This window comes from Triturus cristatus, chromosome 9 (genome assembly GCF_964204655.1).
Source record: "Triturus cristatus chromosome 9, aTriCri1.1, whole genome shotgun sequence".
In the NCBI taxonomy this organism is placed as follows: Eukaryota; Metazoa; Chordata; class Amphibia; order Caudata; family Salamandridae; genus Triturus; species Triturus cristatus.
The window spans coordinates 566,595,413-566,613,998 of NC_140592.1; the positions used below are offsets into that span (position 1 = coordinate 566,595,413).

The following is an 18,586-nucleotide window of genomic DNA, read 5'->3' on the forward strand; positions in this document are numbered from 1 at the left end:
TTTGGCTTACTGTGTGATGCTATTTACTAATAAATACATCCCAGATATACCAATTCGTCTTTTCCTTGTAGCAGGAGGTGTGGACTCTTCTTGGCCAAGTATTCTGTTGTAGAAGGATGGGTGAATTCCCTTCTAGCAGGTAATTGTGTTCTAGGAAGTTTGCGCTACTCCTCACAAGTGATGCGCAAATTATTGTTTTCTTGCCTTGCCTTTGGGGGAGTGTTGAAAGTTTGCCCACCTTAGGAAGTGCTGTGTATGTTATATTCCATAAGTTTGGAACTGATATTCTCGCCCTGGGAAAGTGACGGTACATTCCTTGGTCCAGGGGAGATCTAAGGTTTGCCATTACAGGTGTTCAGGCCTTGGGGATTTTAAGGGGTGAGAATTATTCAGTAGTGCTGTCTGTGGTGAGTAGCAATGCAATAGTGTACATATAATGGTTGCAAATCCAATCAACAGCAGAGTGTAGTAGTTGTGCTGTCTGTAGAGGGCATGTGTTTTGGGATCAGAGTGAGAATTGTTGACAAAATATTGTAGTTGTTCTGGCTACAAGGATGTGGACTGAAAATTACAGGGCCCTTTGACAATATGTGATATTAATAGAATAGTGTCTTTGACACTGTCTGTGTGAAAGGTTAAGTAAAATTGTGTAATCGCCCTGATTGTGAGATAGTTGTTCATACTTCCTGTATGAATAGAAGAAGGAAGAGACACTTACTGCAGGATGGTCTACGCCCAACGTCTGTTCGCGAATTTCTAGGGCATCATTCAGGAGATCTGTTGCCTCCTTGTATTTGTTCTGATCCCTATGGTGGGGAAACCAAACATTATATTTATATCCAAATTTCCTTTCGTAGTATGTTCTTTTAGGGCCAGCAAATAGTAAAGGACTAAAAATCATAAGCACAAGATGTGTGAATAAGTGAGTAAAATTGGAAAAGATACGATACGTTAAACATTTCTAGACACCATCATGTTAAATTTCTAGCATCCTATGGAAAGAGACAAGAAATACTTAATTGGATTATAAACAGGTAATTGCAATCATATTGGCTTTTACACTTCAAAAGACTTTTGCAAGCTTGAGTAATACACAGATGATGTAGTCACATTTGTGGCAATAGTGAATGCGCCGCACATGCCGGGAATCTTACACAGCTGCATGTAATGCAACTGTTCTGGGTGTGGAGAAAGCGCAGCACGCTGCCACCATTCCTGTAAGAATTCTGTGTGCCAGTGGAAACCTGGGTTACGAACCTTGGTAAACAGTTTTTACTATTCAAATCGAAAAAGAGTGCCAATATTAAGGCAATAGGGGTGGAGTACAAAGGCAGCAGAAGGCACAAGGCCCAAGGGGGAACATAGTTGTAAACAAGGAGGAAATAAAAGCAGGCAATCAAGAGTGAGTGTGAGATAAGCTGTACATGAGTAAAGGTCCCAGACAATCAGCGCAAGAGAATATTTGAGATACATCGGAACAATTAAAGCAGACATTAGAGAGCGGGTATGGGCAAAAGGAATTGAACCCAAGTGTATTTCAAAGAGAAGCGATTTAAGATTTTTTTGAAGGTAGCTTGGCATGTGGTCATACGGAGGAAGTTTCAAATTCTTGTGGTGCTTCTGGACAAAGGCTGACTAATGAACCACTCTCGTTTGAAGGTGGAAGGCTCCTGGAGAAGGGACTGAGCATTTCATAATCCCTGTTTTCCGGCTAAATTTTTCAGTTTATCAATTTGATACATGGGCGACGATAAGTGCAGTGTTTTGTGTGTGGTGCAGTTGGTTTTAAAATTGTGCTCTGGCCTCTACAGGTAACCATTGAAGGGTTAGCAGGATAGAAGTGATGTAGTCATATTTCTTCTGACCAGTCACAAAGCGGGCTGCAGCATGTAGAACCTCTCTCAGCAGACATAAGTGAACTTTGGGGATGCCTGAGAAGAGAGCGTTCCTGTAGTCAAGTCTGGAGATAACCACCACCTGTACAACTAACTTTTGGTCCTGTTCTGGGATGAGGTGGTGATTTTACATCCACAATTCAATTCAAGGTGTTGGATAGGAGGGTGGTCTCGTCCGGAGATATGACCTTCAGGTAGATTTGGATATTTGGATATTGTCGGTGTACAGGTGGAATAGGATCCTAGGGGTCCTAAGGATCACACAGAGAGTTTCGAGATAGAGATTAAATAGGGTTAGAGAGCAGATCCAGCCTTGAGGAACCCCTTTCCACAGGTTAACTGTCTTTGAAATAGAGAATCTGATGTTCAGAGTGGTTTGCTAGATCGGAGGTGAACCAGTTAAAGACTACATCTTAAATTCCCATTCAATGCTTCATGGTGTTTATCAAAACCTGGTGGATGATTGTGTCAAATGCATCAGATAGGTTGAGGAGAGCAAGAAGAAAATACTTTTCAGTGTCTAGGGTGCAGAGATTGTCGTCTAAAATCTTCTGAACTGCAGTCTTGGTGCTTTGGCCATGGAGGAAGCCAGACTGGAAAGTGTAAAGGAGGTCGTTTGCATTGATGTGAGAAGACAATTCAGAGGCTACACAGCTTTCAATAACCTTACCTAAGAATGGAAGAGTGGAGGCTCGATGAAAATTGTTAAAGCCAATGAGGCCTACTGATTGTTTTTTTTTTTTAAGAGGGACTATTTGACCTACTATTAGACAGTTGGGGAATGTACCCAGTTTGGGGGAGGAGTTGAACAAGATGGGCCAAAATGGGAGCATCTGTTTGGCGAAGACTTTATTGATTGGGCCAGTAATAGATTTGCAAAGATGATTTGAGGATTTCGCCTTGGATATGGTCAACAGTAGTTCTAACTCTGAAACTGGGGACAAAGAGGACCATGTCTGCAGTGTCTTACAAGATAGATTCTAATTGGCTTTATCATCAAAGGTGACTGGCAGGGGGATTTTTATGTCTTTGACCTTATTGTCGAAGAATCCCACAAAGTTGTTACATAAGGCTTTAGAAAACATGTGTGAGGTATTGGGAGAAGAGGCATTGTCCTGGTTGATTACTTCAAATAGAAGTATAGGCTTGTTCTTAGCAGGAGGATTCAGATATTGATGAGTTGTCTCCAGGGATGTGGTCTCTGCAATTGTTTCTCACAGATCGCAGCTTAGTCAGATTCAGTTGGGTGGTGCTTTCCCCATTCTTTCTCAAGTTTTCTGAGATTCTTCTTTTCTTCATTTAGGTCTTTTGAGTGTCAAGGTAGAGGTGGTTTGTGTCTGCTGCATATGCTCATGAGAGGTGCAAGTTCTTCAATCAAGAATTCCATTAAGACATCATTAAATCTCCATCATCAAATTGGTTTATTTCTGCTTTAGTAACCATAACAAAACAGCATGAATACAAACGGGTCAATAAAGAAGCAATGAATGAAATTACGCAGAACAACACTGAATACAATTTGTGCAGATTTTGAATAAACAGGACAACAATTATAACTTATTATACAAAAGTTCAATTCAACAAGGTTTCAGCCATAAAAACGTGGAAATCTGTCTGTGGCCCTATTGATGTTGGGTTGGGAGACCATGTCAGCAAGGGCTTCAATGTTGATGTTATTTGCGTCTCTGAACCAGATTTTCTACTTATCTGGTTGACTGGAGGTTTCAGGGTAGGTAGAGGACACTGTGAAGGAAAGTGTTCTGACCAGCCTACCGGGATGGAGTCATTGTAAGGTAGAGAGCGCTGGATATGATCAGATCCAGAGTGGCACCCTTGCAGAGTGTGGGTTTCTGGAAGTTCTTCATTTTGGAGTTCATTGCCACTCACAAAGTAGTAGAAGGTGTCTATATTTTTGTTGCCTTCTGTGCCCCAGCAAAGATTGACGTCATGAAGGAAGATGATGCGGTCGGAGCTGATTAATCTATGATGTGAAAAATTCCCTGCATTTTTCAACAAAAGTGTTAGTTTGGCCAGGGGGTGATGAATAACGTTTACCTGAGGTTGGGAGAAGTGGATGAGGAGATTTGCAGAGACATGCACTTGACGGGTTGAAAACATTTACGGGGAGGTGCCTGTAGCTTTGAGTTTGGGTGAATAACCACTAGACCCACACATTGTCTGTATTATCAGTCGCAGGGCAGAATGGAATAGAGCAGGGGTACAAGGAGGCGCAGAACATTGTTTGAGGTTATCATTGAGCCAGGGTTCAGTGAGAAACATGATATCAGGGTTGAATTCCTTGATGTTTTCCGAGATCTCAAGGCGCTGTTTTGACTGCAGAACATCAGTTTTGCAGCAAACAAGTGAGGGAAGATCTGGTGAGTTTATGCACAGGATGTTGGAGGCAGAGTGGCACTTGGATAATGTTAGAAGAGATTGTGTGATTTTGGGAGGTAGTGCATATGGGTCAGAGTGACTGTGGTTCGAGATAATGGTGGGAATGGGTAGGAAGATTAAAGTCATCATCATCATCAATTTTATTTCGCACCACTCGGGTGCCTAAAAGTATACAGATCAAACATTTCAATGCAGATGATAAATATAAGTTAAAAAACAATGCAAATTGCAATCAAATAACTGGGATGGCACGATCATAAAAATAAACCAATGAAAACATTACAGTGCAAATAATAATCGCAAGGTAAAAATAATACAGGTACATAAACTTTAATCAGTAGCAGCATTCATGAGTACCAACGATTAAAACAGAGACTCTTAGGATACTATGGATAAATTATTAAAGGCCTTACGGGATCTGACTGTGGTTCGAGATGATGGTGGGAATGGGTAGGCAGTTGTGTGCTTGGCTAGGAAGCTGAAAGTCATAGGCTACGGTGCTTTCATAGCTGTCGACAAGACTGTATTGGTCATTTTCACTGAGGGGAAAGTATGCCCATTTGGGTCTAGGGGAGTAATAATAATTATTGTGTAAGGATGTCGATTTTCTTTGTGCGATATGATAAAGAAGACAGGAGTTAAGAGAAAGGGGCAATTGAGGCTCAGGGGAGTATGGGGGCTTATGTTGCTCTTCCCAAACGTGTTCCGAGTTAAGTTTGTGGTTCAGATGTGCAGATGGAGAGCAAACTGATAGAGCAGATGGGGAGAGCCCAGAGCTGTATGGAGGCACAGGAAGAGAGATGAGATGGGCATGGGGTGATGCAGAAGAATGGAGCATGGATGGAATGGCAAGGGAGACAGGAAAGGGAGGCCGATAATTAAGTATCAGGTGTTGGATGAGCGGTTTGGGGTGTTGGCGTGGAAGTAGTGGAAGGTTAGCTTGATCATACTGGGTTGTTGGGGGAGATGGTGGATGGTGGGAGTGAGAGAGTGGAGATCAGTACCCATTGAAGAGAAGAGATCTGGAAGGGGGTTTGTGGGAGTATTTTGTGAAGAAAGGATAGAGGTGGGTGTGGGAGCGAGGGAGAGGAGAATGAAGAGCATCTGAGGAAGTGGGATGGTGTTGGTAGGTGAGTTGGGGGTATGATAATGAGTGGAGAGGTGAATTGGTAGGGGAACTGACTAGAGAAGATGATTTAGATAGAGTGAGCAGAGTGTATGGGGGATTGACTAGGGAAAGCTGGATGAGAGTCAGAAGGCAAGAGAGTAGGAAAGAGACTGTCAATAGTGGTCAATATTGTGTCATTAGCATGGAACATGATTTTCTCCTTTAAAGATGGAAACTGAAAGGTTATCGGGAAGCCACAAGGGGAGATACACTTTTAAGTTTTTGTCTGAAGGGAATGACTGACAGCAAGGAGACGCATAGCTTATTTTGTATAGAGCTGGTTTGGAGCATCCCTTCCAGCACCTTTGCATCTCCAGACTCCCGAAGAGGAATGTACACACTTTTCATGCGCTGGTCTGGCTTTGAAAGACATGCAGATCATGCAGAACAAACGAGAGTGGTGTTAATGCAATCAGGTCAGTTTTCTAGCACCAGTAGGGAGGCACAGTGGTGGCCGCACTAGATCATCGGTTCTAACAGCATTGCTGGTCCCTGGTGACACGCCAATGAGTTGGTCTCATTCCTCTTCTACAATGTTGGGTAATCCCCAGCTTGTACAAGATGGGTAAGAACACCTCAGAGCTGATCACCACCAACAACTCTTCCTCAGTGGACACAAGCCTCATTATTTCAAAAGGAAGGGATACCGCAGAAGGCTGCCCTCGCCTCCTGCTGCAGAGGCTGCCCACTCACCGACCACTGGACCCGGACCAAGGAACGAGGCACATACTGGCTTACTGACCCTGCCAGGCAGAGGGTGTACAAGTTTGAGCTGCCCTGGAAGTCACATCACTTCTTCCTGCCATTAACTTGGTGGCAAACCGCTGCTGGAGTAGGGTTCTGAGGAAAACGAATACAAAACTGCAAATAACTCAGTAGGTGTCAGTAGCAGAAGGGACCACGCTGACGCAATACGATGCTTTTGCTATTATAGGGTGTCGATTATTAAAGGCAGCCAACAGTTAGGGAATCAGCACTTAAATCAGAGTCAGTCCACTGGCGCTCCTCTTCGGGGGATAAACGTCTCCTCTTTGACGCTCATTCTTCTCTGTATTCCTCAATAAAAAAAAAAATTGAAAAACAGCCTACGTCTGTCTGATTCGCTGGGAAACGGGGAAGAGAGGGATTTTCACCCGAACATACTTATGGTGTGTGTGGGAGGGGTAGAAAGAACCGACACCAGGGGAAAGAGGTGGAGAACAGAACAGCTCAGCCCTCCTTCGCTTGATTCCCGGTTTTGCCGGCAAACCCAGGTTTTCCCTCCCTGCTCCCGACTCCCTGGAGCCTGGCATGCACCTGTTGTAGTCACGTCCCTCCAGGGCCGTGGCGGGACGCAGCGTCATCCGGTGGTTCAATGGGGTTTTCAGGCTTCGGGTTTCCAGCAGCTCTCGCTGCTTCATTCGTCCGGATCTCCTCTGCTTCCTCCTTCCGGTCGATGACGACACCTTCGTCGGCCTCTTCCTTTTCACGCTGCCATGGGCTACAGTTGTCCGTCCTCTTGGGGGCGTGGTCTTCTTCCTCACTGGGAAAGTTAAAGGGCCAGTCCGGGGAAAGTTGGTGGGCCGTGCTTCCTAGGGTGTGATCGGTGTCCGGTAACTGGAGAAGAGAGAGAGAGTCTGGTTGTTGTGGGGGAGTGGCAGAACCCATACCGAGGTTCGAGGACAGTGGTTCCTGACAAGGTGTATGCCCAAGTTCAGAAGGGTAAGAGCCAGGAAGCAGCATAAAAATTGTACAGCACTTTTGCTTCCGAGGCGCTATAAGTCAAGAGCGCCAAGGGGTGTCATCACACACTTTTTGAAAGCGTGCAAAGGCAGCTCGGCCTTCTGTCCCACACCTGGCCTGTGCCAATCGGGGCACAGCAGAGCAATGCAATGATTGGATAGATGAGGCGCTGAGAACGCTTCTTAGGAGACTTGGAGGCTGTAGCAGCAATCCCCAAGCTCCTATACTGTGCACTTGTAGGCGAGGGTTTAAGTGTGCATGTCACGCTGGACAGAGCAAGTCACCCGTCCAACTCGACGTGCGCATTTCACCTAAAGAAGCCTGTAAATCCTCAAGCTCTCAGTGACGCCCCCCCTCACGTTCCCCCACTATAGTAGGCTGTAATAAAGCCAGAGCTATTCCACGCGCCTAATACAAGTTATTAAAAAAATGAATGTATATAATCGGTAAAGTAAACTGGGGGCATGGGCACCAATACAAATAGGGAGGCAACGTCACACAGAATGGGGAGATAGGATGGTGGCCAGGAATCTGCAGTTAGACCGCCAGAGTATCCACCAGAAAAAGAGTTAATGAAGGTAAGTAACTTGTTCCCTCTGATGGATACTTCTAACCGCAAATTCCTCACCTTTAGAATAGTTACAGAAGCAGTACCTTCTAATGGTAGAAGGTCTGTGGAGGTGACTCAGACCAAAGATTCCTGCAGGACTGGACAGGCAAAATGCTGCTCAGTCAAGCCTATCTGTCAAGGCAGTAGAGTTTTGTGAACATATAAACGGACGCCCATGTTGCAGCTTGATGGGTGTCAAGAATTAGGCACTTTGCATGTCAAAGCAGTGGTAGCCACCCTGGCCCTGGTGGAATGAGCCCTTAGTCCGTCCGGAGGCTGCTTCAATGCACAGCAGATCTTAATGCAGAAGACTATCTACCTTGAAAAAGTCCTTTTCTGCAACGCCCTACATGTTATTTCTTTAGAAACCGACAAAAAGCTTGTTGTCCACCAGTTGGTCTATCGTACAATCAATGTATAAGCTTAAGACTTGAGGTTCTGCTGACAGAGTCACTTCTCCTCTGTTAATGGGTAACACAGAGTAAAGAATGTTGTTAGGGTGATGGATTACCCAATGTGAAAATGAGTAATTCCTTTTGGCAAAAAGGGTGCCCTGAACACTAACATCATGTTGTCTGTGGGGAAAGTAGTTGTAAGGCAGCGGCACCAAGAAAGCCTTGAGTTCACTCACGCAACAAGCCAAGGTGATTGCAATGAGGAACACAGTTTTAAGAGTCAGAAGATGCAACAAAAAACTGTGCATTGGCTCAAAGGGAGGCAAATGAGGAATGTCAGGAAGACATTATCACTATGTTATCACAAATGGTTTGAAAGGGAACATGTTTGTCAGATCTTTAATAAGCTGCATCACCACAGGTTTAAACAAGGAGAGTTGGTGCGCCAATTGCAAAAATGTCAAATGGCCGGACAACCATCAGTAGATGCCATTGCAAGGCCTTTCTGGGCCAAAATAAACAATAAAACATCCAATAGTTTAACTTGTAAGGGGTCTGTGTTGTGAAGTCCACACCAGGTCACACTTTTTTTTCAGTGGCTGGTGTAAATGGACTGTGTAAATTGACTCCTGGCTGCAAAGATGTCCATAACGTCGGGTGGTAGATTGAAGGAGTCATCTGACACTGCTCAATCTCCAAGTGTGGAGGGGTAGATTGCGCAGGTTCGTATGCAGAACCCTACACTGCTGATGTAATAGAAGATTCTAACAAAACTGATGCTTGATTGGAGGACAAATGGTCATGCCCAGTAGTTTAAGGTACCATGCTCTCCTGGTCCAATCCAGAACTACTAAGGTGATCTGGGCCTTGTAGTTCCGGATCCTTTATAATGAGAGACAGAAAGGTGTACGGGTATCCCGTGCTCCTCTCTAGCTGAATGCATCTCCTACAGAGAGCGTTCTTGGGAACTCCAGTGTGTAGAAGCGTTGACACTCTGCATTCTCAACAGTGGCAAAAAGATCCAGCCAGGGTTCTCCCCACTGCCGGAAGATGCCCATCGCCATCTTGGGATACAATTGCTTTTCCTGATCCATCAAGCGCCGGTAGCTAAGCTCATCTGCTCTGGCTTCTAAATATCCCTCCAGGTGGTTCATGATCACGGAGATGCCCTAACCCTCTACCCATCTCCAGCCGGCAGTGCATCTCTTGGCAAAGGAACCAGGACCCCACTTTGCTATGCTTGTTGCGGTCAACATGGCAGTGGTGTTCTCCATGAGAACCTGTACCAGTTGTCCCCAGAAGGACATCAAGAAGGTTTTCAACACCAAGAAAATGGCCCGCAGATTCAACAGATTGATGTGGTGCTGGGTTTGCGCCAGAGATCAGAGTCCTCTCATCTCCACCTCTCCCAGATACCATTCCTACTCCAGCAGTGGCACATCTATCACCACTGTCAGCTCTCTGTGGGGAAGGGAGAGGTGTCTGCAACTGGTTAGGTTGTGGTGGAGCAGCCACTACTCCAGATCTTGTGCAGTCTTCCCCAAAACCAGGATGACATCCGACAGGTTTCCTTGGTTCTGGGCCCACTGAAACTTCAGGTGCCTCTGCAGAGTCCACATATGCTACCTGGCGAAGTAGACAAGCAGGATTCATGAGGCTAACAGGCCAAGCAGCCTCAGAGTTGTTCCCACGAGATTCAGGACCAAGGCTGCAACATGAGAATCAAAGTCAGAATGTTCTAGACTCGTTGCAGTGGAGAAAAGGTCTTGAACAGCAGTGTCCAAGACAGCTCTTCTATAAAAGGAAGTCTTTGGGAAGGATTCAGGTGTGATTTTGGGTCATTGTTCAAGAAGGATAAGTTACTTACCTGTAATCCTCGTTCTCTTACAGCGGTATGTATACTCATCAAAGTCATAAACACTGGATATTCTCACCCGCGCGTGGGGACCACGGAGCATATAAAAAATACACACACATATATATATTCTAAAAAGAAAACGTGGAAGTAAAGAGAATCAAATTTGAAAAGAAGCTTGGATGGCGCCTGTTCGTTGTGCCGCTGCGCGAGTGGTCCCGTGAAGGAGGACCGCTTTTGGTGGATGTTTATATATATATCTATATAGATATATAAATATCCACCAAAAGCAGTTCTCCTTCACGGGACCACTCGCGCAGCGGCACAACGAACAGGCGGCATCCAAGCTTCTTTTTTAATTTGATTCTCTTTATTTCCACACTTTCTTTTTAAGTGACTCCTGTTGCACAGAGACTAATAACACAATGACCAACATGTTTTGGCTGACGCCTTCAACTGGGTCTCACGGTCATCACGGCGTGCAGCATTATTATAATCGGTCCATTTTTCATTTTGATGTCCCTCAAACACTAGACCTCCAAACTCAAAGAGACTTGAATGGAACATACCAGCATCTATTACATCAATCGACACACCTCTGCAGGACTCCTTAAATATGTCCTATTTTGTAAAAGTATTCTTAAAATGACTTTTTTACAAAATATTGTATCTATCGCCATATGCAAAGGTGCCAAATCATTCTACAACCAATTATTCTTTGAAAGTATGAGGTCCCATTAATCTATATCTCAGTTCATTTATTATGGGTAAGACATGATTAAAAGTATCACATATACAAATTACATATAGGACCACATAAGTTTATCGAGCATATGCTCTATATATTCTCATGTGTCATAAAAACATTTAGTTTAAACCTACACTTTAGCTTCTTTGGTTACCCAATTATTGAATCTAAGTGCATACTGCCTCTAAAGTGCACCATGCCTGTTCTACCAACTCTACCAATTTAACAATGGATTTACCCCTCTAATACTAGAAAATATTTAATTTATAGATACATATGATCTTATCAATATCCACTAGAACTACACTGGAAACATTTTCTAAGCCCTATTAAGTATCCTCGTCTTCCTAAATGTATAAAACATAATCTGGCACATATGACACACCATCTAGAAAGTGCATAGTGCTCATAAAGTGCATATCAATAGAATATAAGCAAATTCTCATTAGGCCTTTCATCTAATTATTGCAGAGGAATATTCGATTTCTAGTGATGGAAATACCAATACCTAAAAATGGCGTCTATAGTCATCTGAAAAGTGCATGGTGCTAAAAGTGCATATAAACCTAGTCATAAAGACCCAATCAACAAAATTCTCCTAGATAGTACCAGGAGATACATAAAACTGGTGTATGCAGTCATCTAAAAAGTGCATGGTGATTATAAAGTGCATATAAAGGGAGTCATAAAGACCCCATCAACACAATTCTCCTACGTAGTGCAAGGGGATATGTTATTCATGAAAAAAAAAACATTCAATGCGTAATTCCCTTGCACTCCAGATGAAATTATAATATCACCTCCACTCCCACCATTAGCATTATACATCTCTAAATTTAAGTACAAGGGTCCAACAGAATTCATGGGATTAAGGCATTATTTCATTCAATGTCCAAATCAGAAATGAACATATAGTTCGGCATCAGTATTGGGGCCCCAAGGTATCTCTGTTACTATTAACAGTATCAATCACGATTCTTGCTTCCTTAGTCCTTTTTTTCGATCTCCTCCCCTTGGGTGGGCCTGAATATGCTTAATTCCACAATAATTAAAAGTTGATCATGATCGAATGAGAAACTGTTCAAAGTGGCATGTCCTTGGGTAACTTCTATCACCATTTGTTATAGCTTGAATATGCTGTAATATTCTCAGCTTTAACTTATTTATGGTGCTACCCACATATAGATTATTGCACCCACATTTGAGGGCATAGATCACATGATCCGTATTACAAGTGACACGGTCACTGTTTTTCACTTCTTTACCTTCAAATCGAGCCGTATTTGCATGCTTTACAGGAGTTCCATTTTATAAAGCCTCCCATATTTTATGAAAGCCAATTTTCTTTGGGGTGGTGGGGGGGGGGTAGGGTTCGGGTCACAATAGCTGGAGGTCAGAATATCTCCCAGAGATCTCATCTTAGAAGTTAATCGAGGGCCCATATCTACAATGTCTTTCAGATGCTCATCCTTCTTTAAAATATGACAATTCTTCTGGAGAATCCACCTTAATGTTTAATTGTGCAGCATTGCATTTCAACCATACTCTCTTTATCTCATAACATTTTTCTTTTGGAGCTGCATGCATTTGGGGAAAATCCGCTCATTGTAGCTAAACAACTTTCGGATTTGGTTGAGGAGAGAACCGCGGGCTATGGAGGAGAACCCCGCCTCCACCTAGCCTCCACCTAGCCTCAGGTGACCGCTGCTCCTCCCCTCAGCAATGGAGCACACCGGGCACGCTAGTCGGCAGAATTAGGAGCGGAGCACGGAGGAGAACGCTGAACGGAGAATTTGCACGCCGAGGGTAGTGCGTGGAGCAGTTTCCTCGCCGCGGTGTGCAGAGTGATTTATCAAGTTTCAACTCGGGCGGAAAGGCCCGGGTAAGGGCTAACAGCCGAGCTGTGAGGAGCTGAATGCGAGACTCCGGACATCAAACAACGGACATTTCTTCTCTTCTTCCTCATGAACTGTGAATTAACAAAGCACAATACACAGTACACTGAGTGCGGAGGGAGAGCGGCTTCTAGCCAAGGAGAGCCAAGGTGAGGAGAAGGTGGCAAGACTGCGCTGACTGCTGGTGAATGGTTGCTGGATGAAGGTGAGCGGCATTTTGCATCAAGCAGAAACTGGGGAAAAGTGGTGGATCAGTGCTGTGTCGAGTAGTGGTACAGCGTTACAACATTAGAAGCAATAAAGTAGCTGAAAGTTTTTTTGCAATACAAAATTATTCTTTAAAACTACAGCACAGGAGGGAACAAAAAGGAGAGTAACCAACATGTGGAAACAGGTAAAGCTGGCAACTGCAGCCGCCAAAATAGACACAGCAGCTGCAAAGACTAAAAAACTTCTTGTCCAAGCTAAACTTAATCAGTCGGTAGCAAAAGCTGGTAACAAAATGCTTTAGTGGGGAGTTAAGCTCTAGCTCCAAGGGTTCAGAGACGGATACCTCCGAGAATCAGCACGTGTTGGAAGATCAAAGGAGGTTCAAAATGAGATAAGCTTGATAGAGGCCGCAGAGCTGGCGAGGAAAGACAAGGGACAAAACACAGTGCTAGGGGTTCCTGCGGGTGAAAAAAACAAGAGTTAAAAAATTCAAAGGACCTTCCTCTTTTCGTTAAAAAGAATCTTCTACCTATATCTGCTCAAGTATTCACAAAACCAAGCCAAGGTTCACCAGGCGGACTAACATCTGAGCCATTAGGGAGTACAGCACCGTTATCTGACCCACCTTCTCCCCCATCTATATCTATGTCACCCTCGCCAGCATCTTCCTCCCTCACTGAAGTTTTAACTCAGGCTTCGATAACAGGAGACTTATTGTCTGATGAAGGTTGTCCCGCTTTCGCCCAGTCCACGGGCTGTGGTAGCTCAGCCCTCGCATTCCTCTATCAGCAAAACTTCAACACAATATCAGCTTGAGGGCTCTCTCCAGGCTCAGGGTCAGCCACAGATACAGAAAACTCCATTAGCTTCGACTAAGGAGAAGGTTCTATCAGTTCCAACTAAGGAGAAGACCCAAGACCAGGGCAGTCCAGAGCCATCAGAGCTGTTAGCCTTAAAACATAAACGAGAGGCCCAGCCAGGACTGGAGGAACCGGATTCCGAAATTCAAAATGATATGGCCAACATACGCCAGATTGACATTAAGACCATGCTCAATTTAATACTTTAAGAAATTTGAGACATGAAGAAATCTCAAGAAGTTGAGATAGCGGCACTTCACCTCTGACTGGGCAAAATTGAAGAGGCGGTTGCAAGTTTTCCTATTAGAATTCAGGAAGCTGAATCAAGGATATCCCGACTAGAGGATCAAATGAATGCCATGTTTCAGCAAGTAAACTTAGCGGTTCACGATAAAATACATTTGAAGAATAAAATCGAAGAACTCAAAAATCATTCATGCCGCGCAAACTTGCGGATTGTGGGGGTCCGGGAGAGGTCTGAAGGAGCCCACATGCTCCAATAGCTGGAGACATTTCTTAAGCAAAAGGTGATTCCACAGTTTTCGGGAGATTTAACATTGACCCAGGCACATCGTGTTCCAGCTCATCTTCCACCCAACTTGAAGTTTCCTCGCAAAATATTAGTCAACTTTGTGGACTTTCGTGTCAAGGAGAAGATATTGACCAAAGCAATCCAGTTGAGACAATTCGACATTAATGACGGGACTAAATGTAGAATTTTTGCAGACATGTCTGTTGCAGCTGCATGTAGACGCAAGGAGTTTGTAAAACTACTATATCTTTTTAAAGCTCAAGGAGCACAAGCCTCCATTGTGCAGAAGTATAAACTTAAAGTTCTTGTGCAGGGGAAGTTTCATATGTGTACACGAATTGAGGAGGCACAGGAACTGCTGAAAGTAATTTCAGTAGGGAAGTAATCTTATATTGTTCTTTTCCTGTCTGCTTTTTTTTCTCTTTCTGGGATGTGTTTTCTTTCTGTTGGGGAGATGGCTCCATTTGAGGGGGGGTCACTCTTAGTGCAGTACCAGGGCACCATTAAGCTTAAAAGGGAGGGGGAAATGCGGAAATCGGGGGATGCCACATTTCTAAGGGGAGGGGGTTGCCATGGGGTGGGAGCCCATGGCTGTAGGGTGTTGGGTTGGGGGGGCATAGAAATGAGCAGTAGCAAACAGGAAAATTAAGCACCGAGTAGAACATTGAATGTAAAACATTTCTTTTCTTTACCGGGATAATGAGCACAACTGGTAAATGCCGGATTATTTCATTAAATGTCAAGGGGATATTGAATAGACAAAAATATGGAGGATTAATTAGGTGGCTTGTTACGTTAAAACCCCAAATTCTTTTTATTCAAGAAACCCTTTTAAAAACCAACTCACCAACATGTTTTATACCAGGAATGTTTTCTAGAGCTTCTTTTGCTTCAGCGGGGGTGGCAATGAGAGGGGTCGCAATCTATTTCTCACGAGAATTAGATTGGGAATTCTTATAAGAACAACGGGATCCCCAGGGTAGGTGGATCTGGATTACGGTCAAAATTAATAAACAGATTAATAATGTTATTAACTACTAGGGGCCTATAACAGATGATGCATCCACACTGCTGACAATATCCAAGCTCCTGATCGGGGTCTCTGGTCAAATTGTGTTTGGGGGTGAGTTTAACTTTATACAATACCTGAAAACCGATACCTCAAATAGGAATAAGAAACAATTGAAGCTCAAGACAAAAAAAGTCTTAGATGCTTCGATAGAGGATCTTCAGCTAATTGATGCATGGCGATTGCTTAATCAGACTGCCCGGGAATATACTTGCTGTTCTCGTCAATTTCCGACAGCTTCACAAATTGATTTTTTTATTGATTTCACGTTCTTTGGTGCTTAGGGCTGCAGTAATTGGTGCAAATGCTTCCTCTGATCATTCTTATGTTCAGATCGATATAGAAATTGGGGCTGGGAGGAGGAGGAGGTCCAGCTGACAGATTGACCGCCTCCTTCTTCAAGATCCTTTGTGGCTTGAGCAGTTCAGGGAGTGGATTTTAGAATATAAGGCAGAACTTTTCTCTGTTTGGGGCGGCTTTAAAGCTGCGGCCCGAGGCCAGATAATTGCAGCATCAGCAGGAAAGGCCAGAGAACGTATTGAAAAAATTGCAGAACTCCAGCTATCTCTCGAAAGCTCCTCTAAATTTTTTTAATTTTTCATCACGGGGTCAGTGGGAAGAAGGAAAGTAGGCAGTGAGAGATTATTTTGTTCTTGAAGAAATAAATAGTTCCCAGACCTATTTACAAAAGCTATACGAAGGACGTCAAATGGTGGGCAAAATGTTAGCCTGGTCAACAAAGGCTCGACAGGAATCTGCCTGCATCTTGGAAGTAATAGACCCAAAATCTAATGCAACGGTAACTGATAGAGCTGACATGGCTCGGGACTTTGTTGAACATAATCAACAATTATATACCACTAAATACACGACCAGTATGGACGTGATCCATTAATATTTCCCTGCAGTACAACAACCCAGGATATCACAGAATGCAGTTTTTCAGTTACAAAATGAAATAACAGGATTAGAGATTATGGCAGTTATAAAATCTTTGGCAGGGGCAAAAGCTTGCGGGGAAGATTGAATTCCAATATAATTTTATAAAACCTTTGCCAAGGAGCTGACACCATTTCTGAAGAAACTACTTAACCATATTAAAGCTGGCGGCTCTGTTTTATCGGAGTTTAAGAGGGCAATTGTGGTTAGCTTGACAAAAAAGGGCAAACCACCTAATAATGTGAATCCATTAGCCTCTTAAACGCCGACTATAAGATCTTGATGAAGATCTGGGCACAGTGTTTCACTCCTTTGGCTCAGGATGTAATTCATGTCAATAAAACGGGCTTTGTTGCTGGGCGAACTATGTCATTAAATACGGGATATTTGATTCAAGCACATGATTATTTCAACGTTAACAACGTTAACACCAGCCTGCATCATGATGGTCGATGCAGAAAAAGCCTTTGATTTAGTTAATTGGGATGCTTTATTTTTGGGCTTCAAAGGTTTGGGATCCCGGTTCAAGTAATTTTAATTTAGCAAAACATCTACCAAGGGGCGCAGGCTCAGTTAATAATGAATGGGGATCAAATAGGGTCAGTGGATATTAACCGGGGGACCAGGCAAGGCTGCCCCTTATCACCCCTTTTCTTCACTTTTTTTTATACAACCACTAGCGATCAAAATACGAGCTAACATGGGTATTAAAGCCCCGATTGGCGGCATGGCAAAATTAAAACTCTTCGCTGATGACGCCATCCTGTATCTGTCTCCCAATAAGCCAAACATAGAACAGATCCTGGCTGAATTCAGACAATATGAATCAATAGGGGGATATAAAATTAATCCAAGCAAAACTGAGATTATAATTTTAAATACTGGGGCTGAGTTTCTCCCAGAGAATCTGAAACAACAGGCTTTAAAAACTGATCCTATACGCTACTTGGGGATTTTTGCTACAAGATGTCTATATTACCCTTATTAATATTTCTTTTTTCTAACATCTCAATTAAGATTAATGCTAGTTATTTTAAAGGGATCGACTCTATGATTAGATCATTCATCTGGAACAAAAAGAGCGCTAGAGTTAAGCTCTCGGTTTTATAACTAGATACTCACTTGGGTGGCTTAGCACTTCCGAATATTCGTTTATATTATAAATCAGCATTTCTTGATTTTACAGCTTGTTTACTATCTAATACTAAACGGATAGATACATTTTTTATAAACAAGATGATCCAAGAAGTTGGAACTCAAATCCCACATTCCTAAAAACCTCTAAACTTCCCAAAAAAACTAGGTACAAAACGCTTTTGGATTCTTCAAATAGACTTCGCGGGGAGGATGATTACCTGGGAAGAAGTTCAGGCCAGATGTTATGGCCGTAGCAAGCCCTTATTCTTTGAATTCATTCAAATAGTTCATTTCTTTAATAAATATCATTTTATACTTAATCGTTCCCCCTCAAAGGCAGCCACCGCCTTGTATTCCTCAAATATGTGTGGGGTCGGCAATTGGTATCGCTTAACGCGAACCCAAGACAAATCTCCATTGGTCCTAAAGTTTTTGGAGAAAGTCGCCTCTGAAACTTAATGTGTTTTTTCTTATCAGGAATGGCAAACAATATCTAGTACAGTAAATAAGACCCTTAGAGCTGCTAACTATAAAAGAATGGCGTTTTTTTCTCACTGGATGGCCTACTATACTCCAAAGGCCCTAAATAAAATGTATCCTGGGATGGAAAATAGGTGTTTTCGCTGTTGTACCCCATCGGTAGGGGGATGGAGGTACATGTTTTTTACCTGTCCTAAACTGGGAGTGCTTTGGGAAATTTGTTTGAGGTATTTTAGTCGAGCGATCTAAAAACCGTATGCTCCAATAGCAGAAGCTGTCCTGTTTGGTATAACCAGTCGAGAGGCATATTGTCAAAATCTGAGGGGCTTTTTCTTGCTATTTCAATGTTGGTTGCTCGCTCTCCAATTTTACAAATTTGAAGATCACTGGAAGTACCTGTGTTTGAAAAATGGCGAAACAAAATGAAACGTACTAAAAATTTGGAAGAAGCTTATGCTAAACGAGTGGGGGCAATTAAAACATTTTCTCTGACTTGGAAATATCTTGTAGAATGTTAAATTGAGGGATGATAAAAGCAATCTTGTTTGGTTCACGATTCTATGACGAGGTTTTTTAAACTTCTTGAATTTTGCTTAATAAGCTGTAGAAATAGATATACTAATTAATGATTTTTGTCGGTCTGTATTCAAGGGCCTCCAATTTTCTTTCTTTGT

At 43.1% G+C, this 18,586-nt stretch overlaps 1 protein-coding gene across 5 annotated transcripts in view; it reads right to left on the bottom strand.

The window, feature by feature from the left end:
* Positions 1-18,586, bottom strand: part of KLC3 (kinesin light chain 3) — a 1,068,754-nt gene that overhangs the window by 364,131 nt on the left and 686,037 nt on the right. For all 5 annotated transcript variants that reach the window (XM_085625583.1, XM_085625579.1, XM_085625581.1 and 2 more), the window contains one exon: positions 719-806. In XM_085625583.1, coding sequence (XP_085481709.1) covers positions 719-806 — 88 coding nt within the window. The remainder of the gene's footprint in view (positions 1-718; positions 807-18,586) is intronic.